Below are 16809 nucleotides of genomic sequence, written 5' to 3'. Positions count from 1 at the left end.
AGTAATGCATTCGGGTGAGGATCTTCTCTCCCAGAGGTGATTTTTTTAAAATTTATTATATATAAAAAAGACAACCAGATTTGTGCCTGGGAAAGAAGACGCTACGAAAATTTGATGCAAGAGCCAGAAATATGACATCCCGAAGCTGCTATATATATGCTGCCCTGTCAAGAGTAGAGTATTACAAAGCCAGATTAATTGCGAAGATCCCATATTCCAATGGAATAATACCATTTTTTGCGGGGAACCATGGAATAATACCTTCCTTGAACAGAGCTCAAAGAGGAAGGAGAAAACTCGAATAAATCTCCATGTCTTGAGTCTTCCTGAAATGGAATATGCTCCGCATATCTTCTTCTTACCTATAGCTACATCCTCTTTTTGACGGAGCTTTACTCTTCCCCCGAAGAATTCTCTCCTTGGTTGCTTTGACCCAAAGTCCACCGTACCTCTCACATGGATAATATAGTCAGTTCCCAGCTTCCCTCCATGCCGACCACGGCAGGCAGCATATGCTTCAAATATTCCAAACTGACCAACCCCTTCCTGCACGCCATAACAATGCGTTGCCTCCCCACAACGAGACCGTATCTCCATTAAAGTAGCTGAGAGCTTGCATTTTTACGAGTCGAGGTTGCGAGATGAAGTTCGGGAAGAGGCTCAAGAAGCAGGTGGAGGAGAGCCTCCCGGGGTGGAGGGACAAGTTCCTGGCGTACAAGCGCCTCAAGGTGCTCGTCCGACTCGTCTCCGCCGACGACCGCTCTGGCTCCTCGCGGCACCGTGCCGCGGCGGAGGCAGCCTTCGTCCGGCTCCTCAACGACGAGGTGGACAGGTTCAACGCCTTCTTCCTCGAGCAGGAGGAAGAGTTCATCATCCGCCACAGGGTACGTACATAACATGCACACTGTTGGTGGAGAAAGTATACTGGAACAGTGCAGCGGATGTAATTGAATGTAATTACCACAATGTGCAGGAAGTAAGGGAGACGGTGAAGGCGGTGGCCGGCGAGGAGCTGTCGGAGGCGGAGTGTGCGGCCCAGATGAGGAAGGTGAGGAGGGAGATCGTGGATTTGCACGGGGAGATGGTGCTGCTCCTCAACTACAGCGCCGTCAACTACACAGGTTTGTTTCATCTCCTCCGGCTTGACAATGACAATATGGAGGCTCTTTTCTAGTACGGAGTAACATTTTTGGGCACGCTTTGACAAAAAGGAAATTTGGAGGGTTCTTGAAATTGTAAGTTCGTGAGAGTATGGGAAGAAATTCAGAGCTTTACACCAACAGAAAACAGAGTACGCAACAAGCTCTGCTTTAATTTTCTCATAATAAAAAAAGCAACTATTGTGAATTGCACGCTTCGACCTGCAGAGACTGTCTCTACTCAGCCCAGTCGTAGCTTTTCTCCACACGACCAACTGGTCTTATGACTTAGCCAAGATCATTGAACATCTAGAACTTACACGCTGCAGGGCTGGCCAAGATCCTGAAGAAGTACGACAAGCGTACGGGGCGGCTACTCCGGCTGCCCTTCATCGAGGAGGTGCTCAAGCAGCCCTTCTACACGACGGAGCTCATGTCGAGGCTCGTCCGCGAGTGTGAGGAGACCATGGAGGCCGTGTTCGCCTCCGACAACAGTGGTGACCCGTGCACGAGGAAGCGCTGCACTGACACTGAGATGACTTCCATGTCAACAGAGCAGGGCATCCTTAGGAACACGGTCGCGGCGCTGGTGGCCATGAGGGAGCTCCGCAGCGGGAGCTCCACGTACGGGCACTTCTCGCTGCCACCCTTGTCAACGGAGGCCACTCTGGTTGCCGATCTCGTTCAATCTGAGGCACGTGGTGTTGTTCGGGTGGTTTGACAGTACATAAGATTAATTGTGGCTATACATATATTTCGATGCCCGCTTACCGGAGCCAGATTATATGATACGGCTAACTCATATTGTGGACCTTTTTATGGGTATGGCCAGGTCTCAGTCAAGTGATAGAGCATGTAAAAAAAAGGAAAATTGAAAAGAAAATTTTGCGCAGATCTCAATGTAAGATCTCACGACTACAGTGTTGCACGCCGTCGTCACTGCAACCCTCAGGCTGCATGCCGTTGCCAGGCTACGCCGACGGGGACGCGCACGGTGGGTTCAACCCCAACATGACCTTCCTCCCATGGTCACCCGGCGGCCAATGTAACGGCGGTTCGCCCCCAGGCGGCTCTTTTTCGGCGCCCTTGGGGGCCGAACGGCTGAAGATGCTCTTAACAAGTCCCATTCCACTAAGATTTAGCAAGATTGCCTTTATTCATTTATTAGAAAAGACACTCAAAGGCATCTAATTATTAAGGAAAACAGTAGCATGTACTGTATCAAGGAAAGACACGATGCAGGGCTGGCCAAGATCCTGAAGAAGTACGACAAGCGTACGGGGCGGCTGCTCCGGCTGCCCTTCATCGAGGAGGTTTTCAAGCAGCCCTTCTACACGATGGAGCTCATGTCGAGGATCGTCCGCGACTGCGAGGAGACCATGGAGGCCGTGTTCGCCTCCGACAACAGCGGCGACCGGTGGACGAGGAAGTGCTGCACCGACACTGACATGGCTCCTACGGCAACAGAGCAAGGCATTTTAAGGAACACCGTCACGGCACTGGTGGCCATGAGGGAGCTCCGCAGTGGGAGCTCCACGTACGGGCACTTCTCGCTGCCACCCTTGGCAAAGGAGACGGAGCATGGCCTGCTGCTATCCATCCAGGTTGCCAATCTCGTTCAATCTGAGGCGCATGGTATTGTCCGGGTGGTTTGACAGCGTTTCTGCTCCGGTGCTCCCCCTGGCTGAACGCGAGGGGGAGAAACACAAGGACGGCTGAGATTTGTCAAAAACAATTCGTGAAGAGGGGCACGATTGTCTTTTTATGCCCGCGGAGAGCGCGGGTACAGCTCTGTACAAGCCCGCACCGGCCTGATTACTTTTGTACACTGAGGGTATACATGTATTGTACGTGGGTGTATCGTTTTCCCTTGTCACGTGCGGCGGTTGTTGGCGTGGGCGTATCGTTTTCCCTCGTCACGTGCGGCGGTCGTGGGCTAGCCACGCGGCCACGCGGCGCACGAAAACTTCCAAAAACGTCACATCCTATAAAGAGGGAGGGGAACCACCACCGGCTGCATCGCCCCCACCATTTTCCCCCAAATCGGCTCACTCCCTCTCTCCTTGCCGCATCGTCTCCCCCTCTTCTCCATCGCCCCGCCACCGCACCTACTCGCTCAACCCCACCGCCTCCCTCTCTCCGGTGGGTTCTCTTAGGCTTCGATGGCGCAAGGTGGTGGCGCTGCCGCCGCTGCGCATGGAGTTGCGGTCGAGGCCGCGAACACCGCGGCAGATGCCGTCCAAGAAGTGGCCGCCGTCAGCGGTGCGGGAGATGCTGCACCCACAGTCGCTGGATCGGTCGCTGCGGCGGCGGATCTGGTGGAGCAGGGGGTGGTGGGCTCGGACTCCGTCGTGCCGGACCTGGTGGTGACGGCGTCTGGCGGCGCACTGGATGCAGGTGCGGAGGCGAGCGACAAGCAGGTGGTGGATGTGGTAATGCTTCTCGTTCCCCTCCTCTCATAGTTGTAGTTGATAAGCAGAAGATTTAGTAGATAGGTTTTTTCTATTGTAGATCTGTGATTGAATGCGGCACCCCTTCTGCTTGTTAGGGTTTTTTGATTGAATGGGGAACCCCATTTGAGAGTTAGGGTTTTTTGTAGTTGATTCGTGGTTGAATGCTAGAGAGATCATAATGAGAGTTAGGTTTTTTATATTGGAATCTGGATTGCCTCATGTGCTCAGATTTTGTTATGTGTTGTACATGTTGTTAGATTTGTTTTGCATATTCCCTCAGTGGGCCACGGCAGGGGCTGAGCCGCCACCCAGTGTATCTATTAAAGTTGATATTGTAGAAATGAGGTTAAAATCCTACTTCGTTCATTTGAAGTCTATCAATTAATTGTTGAAATGAACACAGTATGTTTAACTAGTGCACAATTTCAAAATAGTTAGGAGCTTCACTTCATTATCCATAAACTCAAATTGTAGGTAGGTTTATTTTTGATCTGTAGGATTCCTGTACTTATAAAGTGAACCATAAGTAGGTTTGCTAGACATGCAACTATGCCAGATGACCAACTCTCATATTAAATTGTTGTTGCATAACTCCATGCATGAATGTCATATGAATCATCCAGTAGATGTAGTAGTTAGGGTTCTTTAATTAGATGTTTAGTTAGGGTTTTCTTGTATTGGATTCATTTATAGCCAGTTATATGTTGGACCTATGATTGAATCATCCAGTAGATGTAGTAGTTATGGTTTTTAAATTAGTTGATTAGTTAAGGTTTATTGTATTATTCATTTATAGACAGTTATATAGATTCTGTGATTGAATGTGTAGTAGATGTACTAGTTAATGTTTCTTAATTAGATGTTTAGTTAGGTTTCTTCTGTATTGGATTCATATATAGGTAGAGATAAATGTAATTAAATGGTGTGACTGAATGATGCAGTAGAAGTAAGAGTTATGATATTTTAATTATATGTATGAGTTAGTGTTATTTGTAGTGGATTCATTTATATCCAATGATATATGTAATAAGTAAATTTTGTGATTCAATGTTCCAGTGGATCTAGGAGTTAGTGTTTTTTAATTAGATGCTGGAGTTAGGGTATTTTAATTAGATGTAGGAGTTAGGCTTCACCATTTCACTTATTCAGACTTATGAGTAATCATTGAGAACTGCTCTGAACTAAATATTTATTAAGATTTACAAATGAAATGAAAACCTGACATGTTTGTGAAGTTATATATAAAGGTCCTATTTGCATTGTCTGTCAAAAACTGCTATATCATGGGTTAATAAGAGAGGAATGATATTCATTTATACGTTCATATGCATGTTCAAAAGCAAAAACTGAAATTGTATGTCCATATGAATGAACTTGTATTTTCATAAGCCAATTGTTTAGTATGTATATAGCTTCAAATATAGTGTATGAAATATAGTTAGGAGCTTTCCATCATTATGCAAAATCAACTTGTTTGTAATGACATTATTTGAACTGCAATTCAATTCTTTGTAAATGACTTGCTTGGTTGACAATATAGCAGAAGGAGGATCTTGTTGGCAAGAAGAGGAAGTGGGACTCATCTGGCTACTACCCTTATGACAGTGATGAGGATGAGCCGTACGAGGTAAGGCCTAGCTGAAATGTTATTTGTGCATTGACTTAGTGTTAGATGTTTGTAGTATTTGAATGCATAATGTATTAATGTCAGTCATTAATGTGTGCAGTATCACTCTGGAGATGATGTGGATGCGGGGAACGTCGAGTCGTTTGAAGAGAAGGAGGTGCTGAAGATCAAGGCCCAAGCATCTGCTAGGTACTACAACTGGAGGTCTGACAAGTACCGGTGCCCCTACTGCAGCAGGCCCAAGCCCAGGTCTGGGTTGCTGGAGCATCTGATGGAGCATTGTCGGGCTACATCCATCAGCAGTCATGACTACAAGATCAGGGCTCAGCATTCTGCCCTCCACAAGGTCCTGAGAAACCCTGACATGTAGTTGCCCTAGACCCTCGTTGTCGTATGATGTAGGAAGGCTCGGTCCTTTTGGTGAACTTTGTGTGGTATTCTGATGGTGGAAACTTGTAGTGGTAATTTAGTATGAACTTTATCTAAGTGCAGTACTGTGATGTGCGGTCCAAACATATCTAATATGCTAGTGGTCTGCATCAGCAAGTGTGCTGTGTGGATGCTGCTATCTATTGCAGTAGTATATATTGCTATCTATATTTGTGTCCCTTAAATTTGCCATTATGGTTCCTTAGATGTATGATTTGCTTGAATTTAGTTGCTGCAATGATCAGACATGCCGCATCAGTGTTGCTTCACTGATCAGGCATGCTGTAAACACTTCCCATGATGCGGCCATGTGGAACATGCTGTGGCAATGGTGCAATAAATTCCCATGCTGTGGCCATGTGCAACATGCTCTGCCCATAAGCAAATCGGACCAAATGTAAAACTTTGCGTTAAGTAAATTAATGTTTTTTATTGAAGCCAGTTTTTGAACATACGTGATTTTTTGCACCACCTCCAAATCACCCAATTTTTGTTGTACATGGTGACCCACATGTGCCAAACATGGCTATGAAAGAAAATTTGGAAAATTAATACTTTACAATGCCCCCTTGAGGTATAGACCGATGGTTTGACCAGTCAGTCTAGAGGGCATTATAAATTAATAAAAAATTCAAAAAAATATAAAACCTTGGAAAACTAGCTTTTCTTGTGCAAGAGATCATGTGTGCCAAAATATAGGTGATTTGAAGGTGGTCGAAAAAATCATCGCATTCCGGAGGGGCCATTTGGTCTAACTTAAGCCAGTTTTTGAACATACGTGATTTTTTGCACCACCTCAAAATCACCCAATTTTTGTTGTGCATGGTGACCCACATGTGCCAAACATGGCTATGAAAGAAAATTTAGAAAATTAATACTTTACAATGCCCCCTTGAGGTATAGACCGATGGTTTGACCAGTCAGTCTAGAGGGCATTATAAATTAATAAATAATTCAAAAAAATATAAAACCTTGGAAAACTAGCTTTGTTTGTGCAAGAGATCATGTGTGCAAAAATATAGGTGATTTGAAGGTGGTCGAAAAAATCATCGCATTCCGGCCTGCATTTGATGATGGTGATTGCACATGTGGTATGTGCTGGCCTGCATGAAATGACACCAAACTTTGGCACCATGTGAGGATGCCCAATGTAGGCCCCCATGCAACATGTGAGCCATTCCTGACACCGAACGAACGTTGCGTCACGTCCGGGCAACGCTTCTGGTTCTTTTCGCCGGCAAAATCCTAGTAAATGCATCGAGTGTCGGAAATCGATGAGAATTGGCATGCATGATGTCCATGGTCATCCCATTGTGTGAAAAAAAATTAGGGCCATTTGGTTGAGTCCAGAAAAACAACGTCCTTCGGGCTCCCCCTCCGGCAGACCCGAATGATGGTGATTGCACATGTGGTATGTGCTGGCCTGCATGACATGACACCAAACTTTGGCACCATGTGAGAATGCCCAATGTAGGCCCCCATGCAACATGTGAGCCATTCCTGACACCGAACGAACGTTGCGCCACGTCCGGGCAGCGTTTCGGGTTCTTTTCGCCGGCAAAATCCTAGTAAATGCATCGAGTGTTGGAAGTCGATGAGAATTGGCATGCATGATGTCCATGGTCATCCCATTGTGTGAAAAAAATTTAGGGCCATTTGGTTGAGTCCAGAAAAACAACGTCCTTCGGGCTCCCCCTCCGGCAGACCCGAATGATGGTGATTGCACATGTGGTATGTGCTGGCCTGCATGAAATGACACCAAACTTTGGCACCATGTGAGGATGCCCAATGTAGGCCCCCATGCAACATGTGAGCCATTCCTGACACCGAACGAACGTTGCGTCATGTCCGGGCAGCGTTTCGGGTTCTTTTCGCCGGCAAAATCCTAGTAAATGCATCGAGTGTCGGAAATCGATGAGAATTGGCATGCATGATGTCCATGGTCATCCCATCGAGTGCCGCCTCAATTCTTGAGCAAGACCACAGGTAACATAGTCATCGACGATCTGATTGTGGACATCACAAAAAATAAATCTGCCGACGACGATTTCCTTCGGAGAGTTGTCCTCGTGTTGCTTGGAACAGTTCTTGCTCCCATGTCGAGCAAGACTGTACCAAAGCAATATTACGCATTGGTGGAGGATGTGAAGCGTATATCCAAGATTAATTGGAATGCATTCACCCTCCAGGTTCTGCTGGACTGCCTTCACAACGTGAGGAAAGGCAAACACCTCCGCCAATGGCCGAGAGGGAACTTAGCTCTCCTGCAGGTACACCTTTCAGACTTGTACCATTGCAAAAAAATTATGATTGCTAATTTAACTGCTGTATAGTACTAACTGTAATTTTTCATATTCATGCAGTACCTGTACTGGGAGAAGGTTCAGCCTCTGGAAGGTGAATGCGCATTCAATCCTAGCTTGTCATTGGAACCTCTAATGAGAAATTGGACTGAAGCTGCAGCCTCAAGGAGAGACAAGTTTGATTATGACCACGGACGTGGCCGTGGTAACATCAAGGTAATTCATTACGTTGGGTACTTCTTAAATCTTTTATATAACATAATTAGTTGTATTAATATTTTTATTGATCACATATACTTGTATTTCACCTGCAGATTGAAGACAACATAACCAAGGAGTATAGGGCGCAGGAGCGCAAAGTACCCGAACCAGAAAAGCCAAAAATGAAGCCCGCCGTTGGTGCGGCAAAGAAGTCCAAGTTAGCCTCAAACGTGGACGAGATGATGAATCTCATCATGAAGCGGTGTATGGATTACATACGCAGCCAAATGAAGGAAATACCGGAACAAGTAGCTGAGGTGACACACCCTTAATTATATGTTTACAACATTTTTGAAGTTGCAAAACCATGCCGACATTAATTAATATTTTTTATGTAATGCAGAGATTGTTAGAGAAGTTGAACCAAAATGGTCTGATGTACAAGCCAGCGGCTGCTGCAGCTTCCGGCAACGACGATGCAGACCTAGAAGTGGATTCCTTTGAGAATGGTCCGCCAGAAAAAAAAAGAATTCGTGTACAAGGATGACTCTGACGGTCTAGAGCCGGTGATTGATTTGACACAGCATGACGAGCTTGTTGTCAACAAGAACAACAATGATGAGGTAGTATGTTCTCATTTATTTGTCTTCATTTATCTCAATTATGCATCTTCATTTTCATTAACTGAACCTATCACATTATTTCTTTGTTAACCAGAAAACACCTGCCAAGTTAAATGTTGACAAGACAACGGAGTGCGGCGCAACACCAGAGAACCCTTGGATTGTAGGTAATTCTCCTCGAGCAGAATCGTCCGACATTGACATTTCTGCAAGTTCTATCGACAGGATGGTGGGTAAGAGCAAGGGTAAAAAGTCTGCAGCAACCGCAAAAGAAGACGATGTTATATCCGGGAAGCGCCGACGGAATGTTCCCAAGAAATTTGAATCCCCCTTTAAACTTGACAAGCCCAGCAAGCGAAGCGCTCGTGGTACTAAGCCATCCGGCAACACTACCACAACTAGAGGTACCGTTAGTAGCTAGCTATCTTAGTGCTTAATTTACTACCATTTCATGTACTCACCGTTCGTGACGTTCGTAATTCATCATGAAGCTCTGTTTAGTAACAATGTCGTGGAAGGCTCTGCTAAGGACGATCTCACACCGGAACTCATTGATGCTGCTGTTACGTTTGTGGAGGCAGCTGCTCGATATGAGAAGAATATGAATAAAAGAGTTTACTACAATGAACGTGCCACCTCTGTGACTGTGGAGAGTATACGACTGGTACTTGAGCATACATGGCTGGCGGATGACGTAAGATCTATTACCATGTCCTGCTATTTAAGTGCATAATCTAGGTGTCACCTATGAAAATAAAATGTTCTATTATTTTACGCAGATTATCGATGCTTATCAGACACATTTGGCTCTGCGGGTTGGTCATGATCGGCACCTCTGTCCAGCCTGGAGGTCCGAATACCTTGTTGATCGTGCTAAGGCACGAGACAACCCTGAACCATCGACATACAACATGGATAGTGCGTTGAGCAGAGCTGGAGCAGTACGTAGGGTTCTGGACGAGTATACCGTCCGTGATAAGGTACGATATGTTCTTACTAGTTCATTAACACTCATTTCAACAAGCATAATTGCATCTGATTACAAATGTGTTCCACATTTTAGTCATATATCCTGTTGAACGTCGGCAATACACACTGGATCACCGTGGTGATGCACAACCGCAAGAAAGAATTCCGAGTTTTTGATTCGCTCTATCCTCTCGAGTTCTCTCTCGACACTGTGAAAGCACTGGTACTCTCCCCAACATTGAGCATATTCTTCATATGAAATGTCATATGGTTTCTCACTACTACTTTCTTTCAAATAGCGACTAGCAATACCAATTGATATGGAAGAGGCAAACCGTATTACACCTGGCAAATATCCAGACGTCACTAAGTGGCCTATCTTACCTCAGATCGACATGCCACTACAAGAGGACGGGTGAGTTACGGTTCATCATTTTGTACTTACGAAATACATGTTTGTGTGCATGGTGACTAATGTTTGCATATATATTAGGAACTCTTGTTGCCTTTTTGTGATTGAAGTTATGGAGCATTGGGACGGGGATCGATGGACCATCGATTTTACCCAGGTAATTTATCCTCTCTTTTCGTACACTTGTACAATTGTCGTATAATACCAACTTCTATTCATTCAACATTGTTCTAAAAATTGCAGGCCACGGTTAATGCAAGGAGAAGGCGTCTCGTCGCCGAGTTGCTTCTCTCACCTACCAACACGCTCGAATGTGTGAAGAAGAAAATCCGCGACATCGCAAAGAAAAGCAAGGCGTGAAGACATCATACATGATTCAAGATTCTAGTTTTAGTCGCTTGTTTCAAGTCCGGAAGCACGTTTCCCGGCATGGACAACTTTGATTTTCAATCATTCATGTAATAAGCACGATACCATGGATTTTGTGTGGATTTTTGATCGCTCGCACATACTTGTGTATGTGTAATACAGTCAGACTATACGTTTCATACCAATAAATTTTTGCTTCCCTTCATTTGTTCTACCTTAATGTATTTTGCTGCTGTGTTCATTCTTTTCTTCCATGGAAGAGTAATTCATTTCCTTTTTACTTTTGCATATTTTTTTGATTTGATTTGGCATTATTCAACAATAAGAAAAAAATGATAAATTCCTTTTTGTTTGTCTGAGAATCAACCTTGGCTGTCGTGCCATCCGGTGTGGGATCCCGCGCCCGAGACAATGACAGATCCGGTCCCCGCGCGGGCGACCCAGTCGACGAGCGCCAGTTGGCGCGGGGCGACACGCCAGTCCGGACCCGCCCGACCGCTCAGTGGAGACAGCCCGCGTGTCGGACGCAGACGGGCCGCCCGTGGATCCTGCGGTTGGTGGACTAGGCAGATCCGCCTGGGATCCCGTGCGCATGATTGCCGTTGGATCTCTCGGGATCGGCGTCCGCAGGTGGATCTTCCTCGTGTCTTGCGCCAGACTCCCTTGGTGTTATCTGTTGCTTCAAATCATGTTGCACAGTTCTTTTTTGCTACATTTTTGTTAGCCTTTTCCTTTTCTACATCATGAAGATCAGGATCAGTAGCACCATCAATCACATGATCAACTACTCTTTCGCCCCCTTGATCAGTACGATTTAGAGCTCCGGTGGGGGCAAAATAATTTCAGTGCTTAGCCGAGAACCCGCATTAGGATGCAGGTCAAACAAGAGCAAACTATTTCGAAAGTGATATAATTTATTGGTTAATATAATATACTTTGACCTTACACAAATGAACTGGCCACAATGCAGATAGGACCTGATCATTCGGTTCAACAATAAAGCACAAAACATACTTAAAATTCATCACAAATCTCCTTCAGCTTCTTGATCTTATCAACATACCCATGTTTCTGTTTGAGAAAATCTGCAATAATATACTCTAGTTTTTTCTTCTCTTGCTTTAGCTGGTCCCTCTCTCTCATCACTTGGTCTCTCTCTAGCACCACCCGGTCCCGGTCTTTCTCAGCCTTTACCCTCAGGACCTGATGTAGATTGGCACAACCATGGTCTGCCATCTTATTCTTCTCCAGCTCCTCTTTGAGATCGCTAAGTGACAATCTTGCATTGCCCAACTGCGTGAGAGCATCCTCCTTATCGGCCACCAGTTTAGCAAAGTCCATTTTGAAAAATCTCAGCTCTACCTCTGTCCTCCTCTTTTCTCCAATTAACATGCATTTGTCTTCAGCATTTTTAATATTCTGTCTCAACTTCTCGTCATACATGCTCCACAGTTCTCTCAGGCAGAACTTCGTAGCCACTGACCACTCCGGGTCTACCCATTCCACATAGTTACATTTCACTTCTTCCTACAGTATGAAAAAATATGGTCTCAATCATATATGCTCAAATGCAATACAATTACATGCACAAATGCAATACAATTACATGCAATGCACTAAAAATATGGTCTCAATCATATAAACACAAAATGTAGCATGCAATGATATACAAAACATAAATACAAGTACATGATATTAGGCCCCAATTAACTACAAGTATATGCTAGTATATGCTAAAACAAATATTAGACCATGAAAAACACAACATAAATACGGAATTTCTAAATGCACAAATTAATTGAAATTGTATGCAATTTTTGGCAGATCAATGGATTACCGTGAAGTAAGTCGAGCACGAGGTAATGTAAACATATATTTACAGTACGGAACAACATACCTTCTGACCACAGGTAAGAAAATGTCTGCCAGTGTCCAAGGAATCAAAAGCAACTAGCCTGACGCAAGGTTCTCGATGCAGACAACGAGAAGGCAGATCGTGAGCAATGCCACTCCATTCATAGCACGGGATAGTCGTAGGAAGCTAAACGAAACAACAGAGATAATGCACAAATCAACGCCCTGCGATAAATACCGGAAATGAAGAACCCTAACCCTAGCACTATCTGGAGATTATATAGTAGGAGCGTACCTGCAGGCTAGTCACTGATTCGCCATCCGAAGAAGAGCTCGACTCATCGCTCCACGAAACCATGGCTTAACGTGACCGGCGGCAAGACGTGGATCGGTGGCGGCGGCGGCGACGGCGGTCATAGTGGATAGATAGAACGCGCGTGGAGATCACGAGGGAAGAACCGCCCCGACCAGGTGGCCAGCGCGGCCCATTCAAACGGGCTATAATCAAAATAAAAATTGTTTAATGGGCTCGGCAACGGGAGCGGCCGTGTGTCGCGCCGTCTAATGGCATCCGTCACCCCCCCCCTCCACGTCATCGCGACAAGCGGCCCGAGTTACACTACAAGCCCTAATTGGTGGGTTTTTCTTTTCTTTATGAGGTGAAAATGGTGGGTTTTTGGTACGAAGTCTATACTATAGACCAACGTGAGCTGGTATCTTCCATATCTAAATGGTGCTGAACCAAAGGAGTGAAAAAAAATTAATTATTACCACACATAATTACATCTTCTATATGTAAACAACTAGCCACCACTAACCTATTTCTCTTAACATGCAAGTTTGCCACCTCGTCATTCAACATGTATGAAGAAAGGTCCACTACAACATGCAAACAAAAGATTCCCGCAACAACATGTACATGTTACACGTAACGATTTCTCTATGAATATATTGCAAAACATTCCCGCAACAACATGCCGGGTATCGTCTAGTTTTCTAATATAATATAATTTGAGTGGACAACACAAAAGATGACATCATTACAATGGCTAAAATGCTATCCATTTTCCATGATTAAATTCCCTAGTGACCGCCTCCTGTTAGTCCATATATGCTACAAGCACTATCTCAAGGTACTGGCCTCTTGCAATATTATATATCATGTATCATGTATGCAGTAACACATTGTAAACACCTCACTATTAGATCACTGGATTCATCCTAACATAACTCTAGCAACTTTCTACTCTTCTTCGCCCACCACGCTTCTGCACACGATAACAGGATAAGTTAATTAATGACAAATTAAAAACAATTATGACCTACAATGCGTACAAAAACCTTACTTCTGATTTAGTTTGCATTTCTTGCTGCGTTTAGTGTGCCCTAGCAATTTGCATGCACGGCACCTGATTCTGATCTCGTCGTACGAAAGTGGCCTACCATTTTTCGACATAGGGCGGTTCTCATCTACATTAGTTGCACCTTTTGCTGATACTTTAATAGGATCTTGAACTTCAACTATGTTGCCTTCACCATCGTCTACATATTCAATTGCACAAGTACTAAGATCAGCCGTTTTCTTACTCAAATTTTCCTTTAGCTGATCATACTCATGGCTCTTAGCTATCACGGTCTTCAAACTCTCCTGTAACTGATCCCACAAAGCTGGGTGTTTGCATGCTGCATGCATAGCTTCTGAAGCCAACACACTGACCTGGCTATATTTCATTCTTTCAGCTGCTCCAGTCCATCCAAATCCCAACAGATCACTTGTGCGCCTTGCGGGCAGTCCCAACCTTGCGTCTTTCGTGAACCGCACAAGAACTAAACACTTTGGTATTTCAGATATATTCAAGTACTTCAGTACATGGAATATGTGCTTGCAAGGTAGACCCTTTCGAATCATTCTTCTGCAGCTGCACCTTATAGTTTCTGCGGAATTTACTGGAGTGTACTCCATCCAAAAACGGCTCTTCCGGTTATTCTTCCAGGCCACGATGTACTGCTGTGATCCGTCTCCGAGCTTTATTTCTACAATCTCCATGCCGCCAATTTTCCTAAGATTAGCTTGCAACATATAGAAGTTTGCTGGAGTGAAGACGTGAGAAGCAGCTATCTCAAGTTCCCTCGAGCTAGTAACTGCCACCGGTACACTCTGTGAGGCCGTGCAATCATCTCGTGCCTCATTCTCACGGATACGTACAACGGCGTTCTCATAGTGCAAAATCATATCCACCAGGGTCATTTCACCGTCTAGGTGGAGGTGAAGGCATGAGTTTAGACTTTCACTCCTCTGGATGCTTTTCATGCCAAGCCAAAAACCCTCTGTCAGATAAGCCGCGGCCCACAGTCTCCTCTTCTTATACATCCGTCTCAACCATGTTACTGTTTTTTCCGACTGCCATCTTTTGGAAAACGCGTGCCACCTCTCCTCAAACGTGGCCGTGGACGTGCTGTAGTACAGAAGTGTTCGGAACTCCTTCAAGGACTTGGACTGAGGTGAATCTTCATATTTTTTTCTATATGCCACGTACATATACGGTGCCACACGTCTGGCAAGACTTGGCGAATTGCCTTGATCATCGCAGTGTCGGCGTCCGTGATAACACTCTTCAGCATCTTTTGACACATGGACCTCAAAAAAGTCTCCAGCAGCCAAACATATGTCTCTTCGGTCTCGTCCGAAACTATGGCACAAGCAAAAACAGTGGTCTTCCGGTGATGGTTAAGACCAACAAACGGTATGAATGGCATACCATACCGGTTCATCTTGTATGTGCTGTCAAATACAAGCACGTCGCCGAAGTCCTCATAGTCATGACGAGACTGGGAGTCACACCAGAACATCCTATTCATATGTCCTTTCTTGTCTAGCTTGTACTCGAAAAAGAAGCTAGGATCCCTCTGTTTCCTACTGGCCATGATGCCTATGACTGTGGCAGCATCACCTTTTGAAAGCAGCTTCCTCTTCTCCCTGGCACAAAGGTTGTATATTTCACGCCCGGTAAAACCAACACCGCCATACCATACATGTTTGCTGATGAACGAATCCATCACCTTTTGAAAGCAGCTTCCTCTTCTCCCTGGCACAAAGGTTGTATATTTCACGCCTGGTAAAACCAACACCGCCATACCATACATGTTTGCTGATGAACGAATCCATCATGTCGTGAATTCTAATCCCTGCAGCTCCCATGGACAGTATCTCAGCTCTCTGGTACTCTTTGATTTTTCTGTGGGACCAAATAAAAGGTACCTCGTCCGGTCCTGCCAAGATATGGCTATGCTTGTCCTCAAAACTATCAACATACCAAACCCCATGCTTTTGGTCAAGCTTCATGCTCAGGTGCGCTTCGCAGTGGCAGCGTGTCTCGGGTCTGAGCCTACGGCTGTGTCCTTCCTCGGTTAGCAACCTGCTATCACGTTTTCCTTGTCTGGAACAAACAAACCGCCTATAACGCATATGACGTGACTTGGTTTTGGTATACCTGACCTTATTCTTTCTAATGCTGAAACCATTTTCTCTAGCATAGCTGTTGTAGAAATCATACGCAGCATCATGAGATGTAAAAGTATTTTGTATTATCTGCATGAACATATCCCTCTTATCATCTGCACTAGCAGTATCAACATTCATTACATACATACCAATCTTCTATCCAGTCTTTCATCACTTCTCCAAACTCCATGTCATACATCATATCAGTTAACTCATCGTCTGCCATTTCCTACAACAATTAATATGTATCATCGCATGTGCAAACATTATCAATGCTGACATATACAACACCTAGCGCACGATCACGGATGTTAAATAAACTACCCCAACCGGAGAGCGCCCCAACTGAGGGCGTTCAGATCGTGCACACAACCGACACCAACGACCTCTGATCAGCCATGGATCCTCCCCCTCTCCACACCGAGCGGCGTTAAGGTACGTCCCACGAATCCAGTACGTGATCACTTTGGATCGCGAGAAGCTGCGCTACCCGTGATAACATGCGCCGCCGGATTCCTAGCCCACGGCACCAGTCGTGATTACTTTGGATCGCCGGATACCTAGTTAAGCCGCCGCATCAAATAACGGATCCGTCGTGCACACAACCGACGGCAACCGACGCTAGGTTAACCCTAGAAAGAAGAAACCCACTTTACCCCGCGTGATCACTGTGTATATCACGACGAGCAGCACTACCAGAACAAGATCTGCGATGGCCTGGACCGCCAGAAAGCTAGGTTACCCGCCCCGCTAGGTTAACCACTACGACGAAAACAGCGGCAGTTCGTTTGATGCTGCCGCGAGCGAGACAAACGTGGGGAAACGAGATGCGGTACCTGCGAGCGCTGGAGGTTGACGACGGTGCCGCGCGCGCTCTCGGACGAGATCGCCGCCGCCGATATTCCTAAAGAACCTCACCACAATGATG

General features: G+C 45.4%; 4 protein-coding genes and 1 pseudogene across 4 annotated transcripts; 3 read left to right on the top strand and 2 right to left on the bottom strand.

Moving 5' to 3' along the window:
- Positions 1-522: 522 nt before the first annotated feature.
- Positions 523-1920, top strand: LOC125523617 (SPX domain-containing protein 3-like). Its single transcript, XM_087535399.1, has 3 exons — positions 523-884; positions 974-1121; positions 1469-1920. Exons 1-3 carry the CDS (start codon positions 642-644, stop codon positions 1858-1860), a joined length of 783 nt encoding a protein of 260 aa, XP_087391525.1. The 5' UTR covers positions 523-641; the 3' UTR covers positions 1861-1920.
- Positions 1921-2096: 176 nt separating this feature from the next.
- LOC147962535 (SPX domain-containing protein 3 pseudogene) lies at positions 2097-2794 on the top strand (annotated as a pseudogene).
- A 303-nt stretch (positions 2795-3097) lies between these two features.
- Positions 3098-5589, top strand: LOC147962534 (uncharacterized). The gene is made up of 3 exons (XM_087534219.1): positions 3098-3571; positions 5133-5219; positions 5320-5589. Exons 1-3 carry the CDS (start codon positions 3302-3304, stop codon positions 5587-5589), a joined length of 627 nt encoding a protein of 208 aa, XP_087390345.1. The 5' UTR covers positions 3098-3301.
- Positions 5590-13622: 8033 nt separating this feature from the next.
- Positions 13623-15436, bottom strand: LOC147962533 (protein FAR-RED ELONGATED HYPOCOTYL 3-like). Its single transcript, XM_087537891.1, has 2 exons — positions 13726-15436; positions 13623-13647 (listed from the first exon to the last, which is right to left on the bottom strand). The coding sequence occupies exons 1-2, from the start codon at positions 14916-14918 to the stop codon at positions 13623-13625; spliced, it is 1218 nt and encodes a 405-aa protein (XP_087394017.1). The 5' UTR covers positions 14919-15436.
- On the bottom strand, positions 14995-16019 carry LOC147962532 (protein FAR1-RELATED SEQUENCE 11-like). The gene is made up of 3 exons (XM_087534218.1): positions 15440-16019; positions 15144-15330; positions 14995-15001 (listed from the first exon to the last, which is right to left on the bottom strand). Exons 1-3 carry the CDS (start codon positions 16017-16019, stop codon positions 14995-14997), a joined length of 774 nt encoding a protein of 257 aa, XP_087390344.1.
- Positions 16020-16809: the final 790 nt, after the last annotated feature.

The sequence above is a fragment of the Triticum urartu genome, chromosome 7A, assembly GCF_056163025.1.
Source record: "Triticum urartu cultivar PI428250 chromosome 7A, HENAU_Tu73, whole genome shotgun sequence".
NCBI lineage: Eukaryota > Viridiplantae > Streptophyta > Magnoliopsida > Poales > Poaceae > Triticum > Triticum urartu.
This window is presented reverse-complemented; position numbering and strand designations above follow the sequence as displayed.

Bases quoted from the DNA above. Each gene is read 5' to 3' on its own strand.
- LOC147962533 (XM_087537891.1), bottom strand. From the start codon at position 14,918: ATGTACGTGGCATATAGAAAAAAATATGAAGATTCACCTCAGTCCAAG. The intron at 13,648-13,725 runs GTAAGGTTTTTG...TATCGTGTGCAG, and splicing joins AAATGCAAACTAAATCAGAA to AAGCGTGGTGGGCGAAGAAG.
- LOC125523617 (XM_087535399.1), top strand. From the start codon at position 642: ATGAAGTTCGGGAAGAGGCTCAAGAAGCAGGTGGAGGAGAGCCTCCCG. The intron at 885-973 runs GTACGTACATAA...CACAATGTGCAG, and splicing joins AGTTCATCATCCGCCACAGG to GAAGTAAGGGAGACGGTGAA. The intron at 1,122-1,468 runs GTTTGTTTCATC...TACACGCTGCAG, and splicing joins CAGCGCCGTCAACTACACAG to GGCTGGCCAAGATCCTGAAG.
- LOC147962532 (XM_087534218.1), bottom strand. From the start codon at position 16,019: ATGAATGTTGATACTGCTAGTGCAGATGATAAGAGGGATATGTTCATG. The intron at 15,331-15,439 runs GTGATGGATTCG...TGCTTTCAAAAG, and splicing joins GAGGAAGCTGCTTTCAAAAG to GTGATGCTGCCACAGTCATA.
- LOC147962534 (XM_087534219.1), top strand. From the start codon at position 3,302: ATGGCGCAAGGTGGTGGCGCTGCCGCCGCTGCGCATGGAGTTGCGGTC. The intron at 3,572-5,132 runs GTAATGCTTCTC...TTGACAATATAG, and splicing joins ACAAGCAGGTGGTGGATGTG to CAGAAGGAGGATCTTGTTGG. The intron at 5,220-5,319 runs GTAAGGCCTAGC...TAATGTGTGCAG, and splicing joins ATGAGGATGAGCCGTACGAG to TATCACTCTGGAGATGATGT.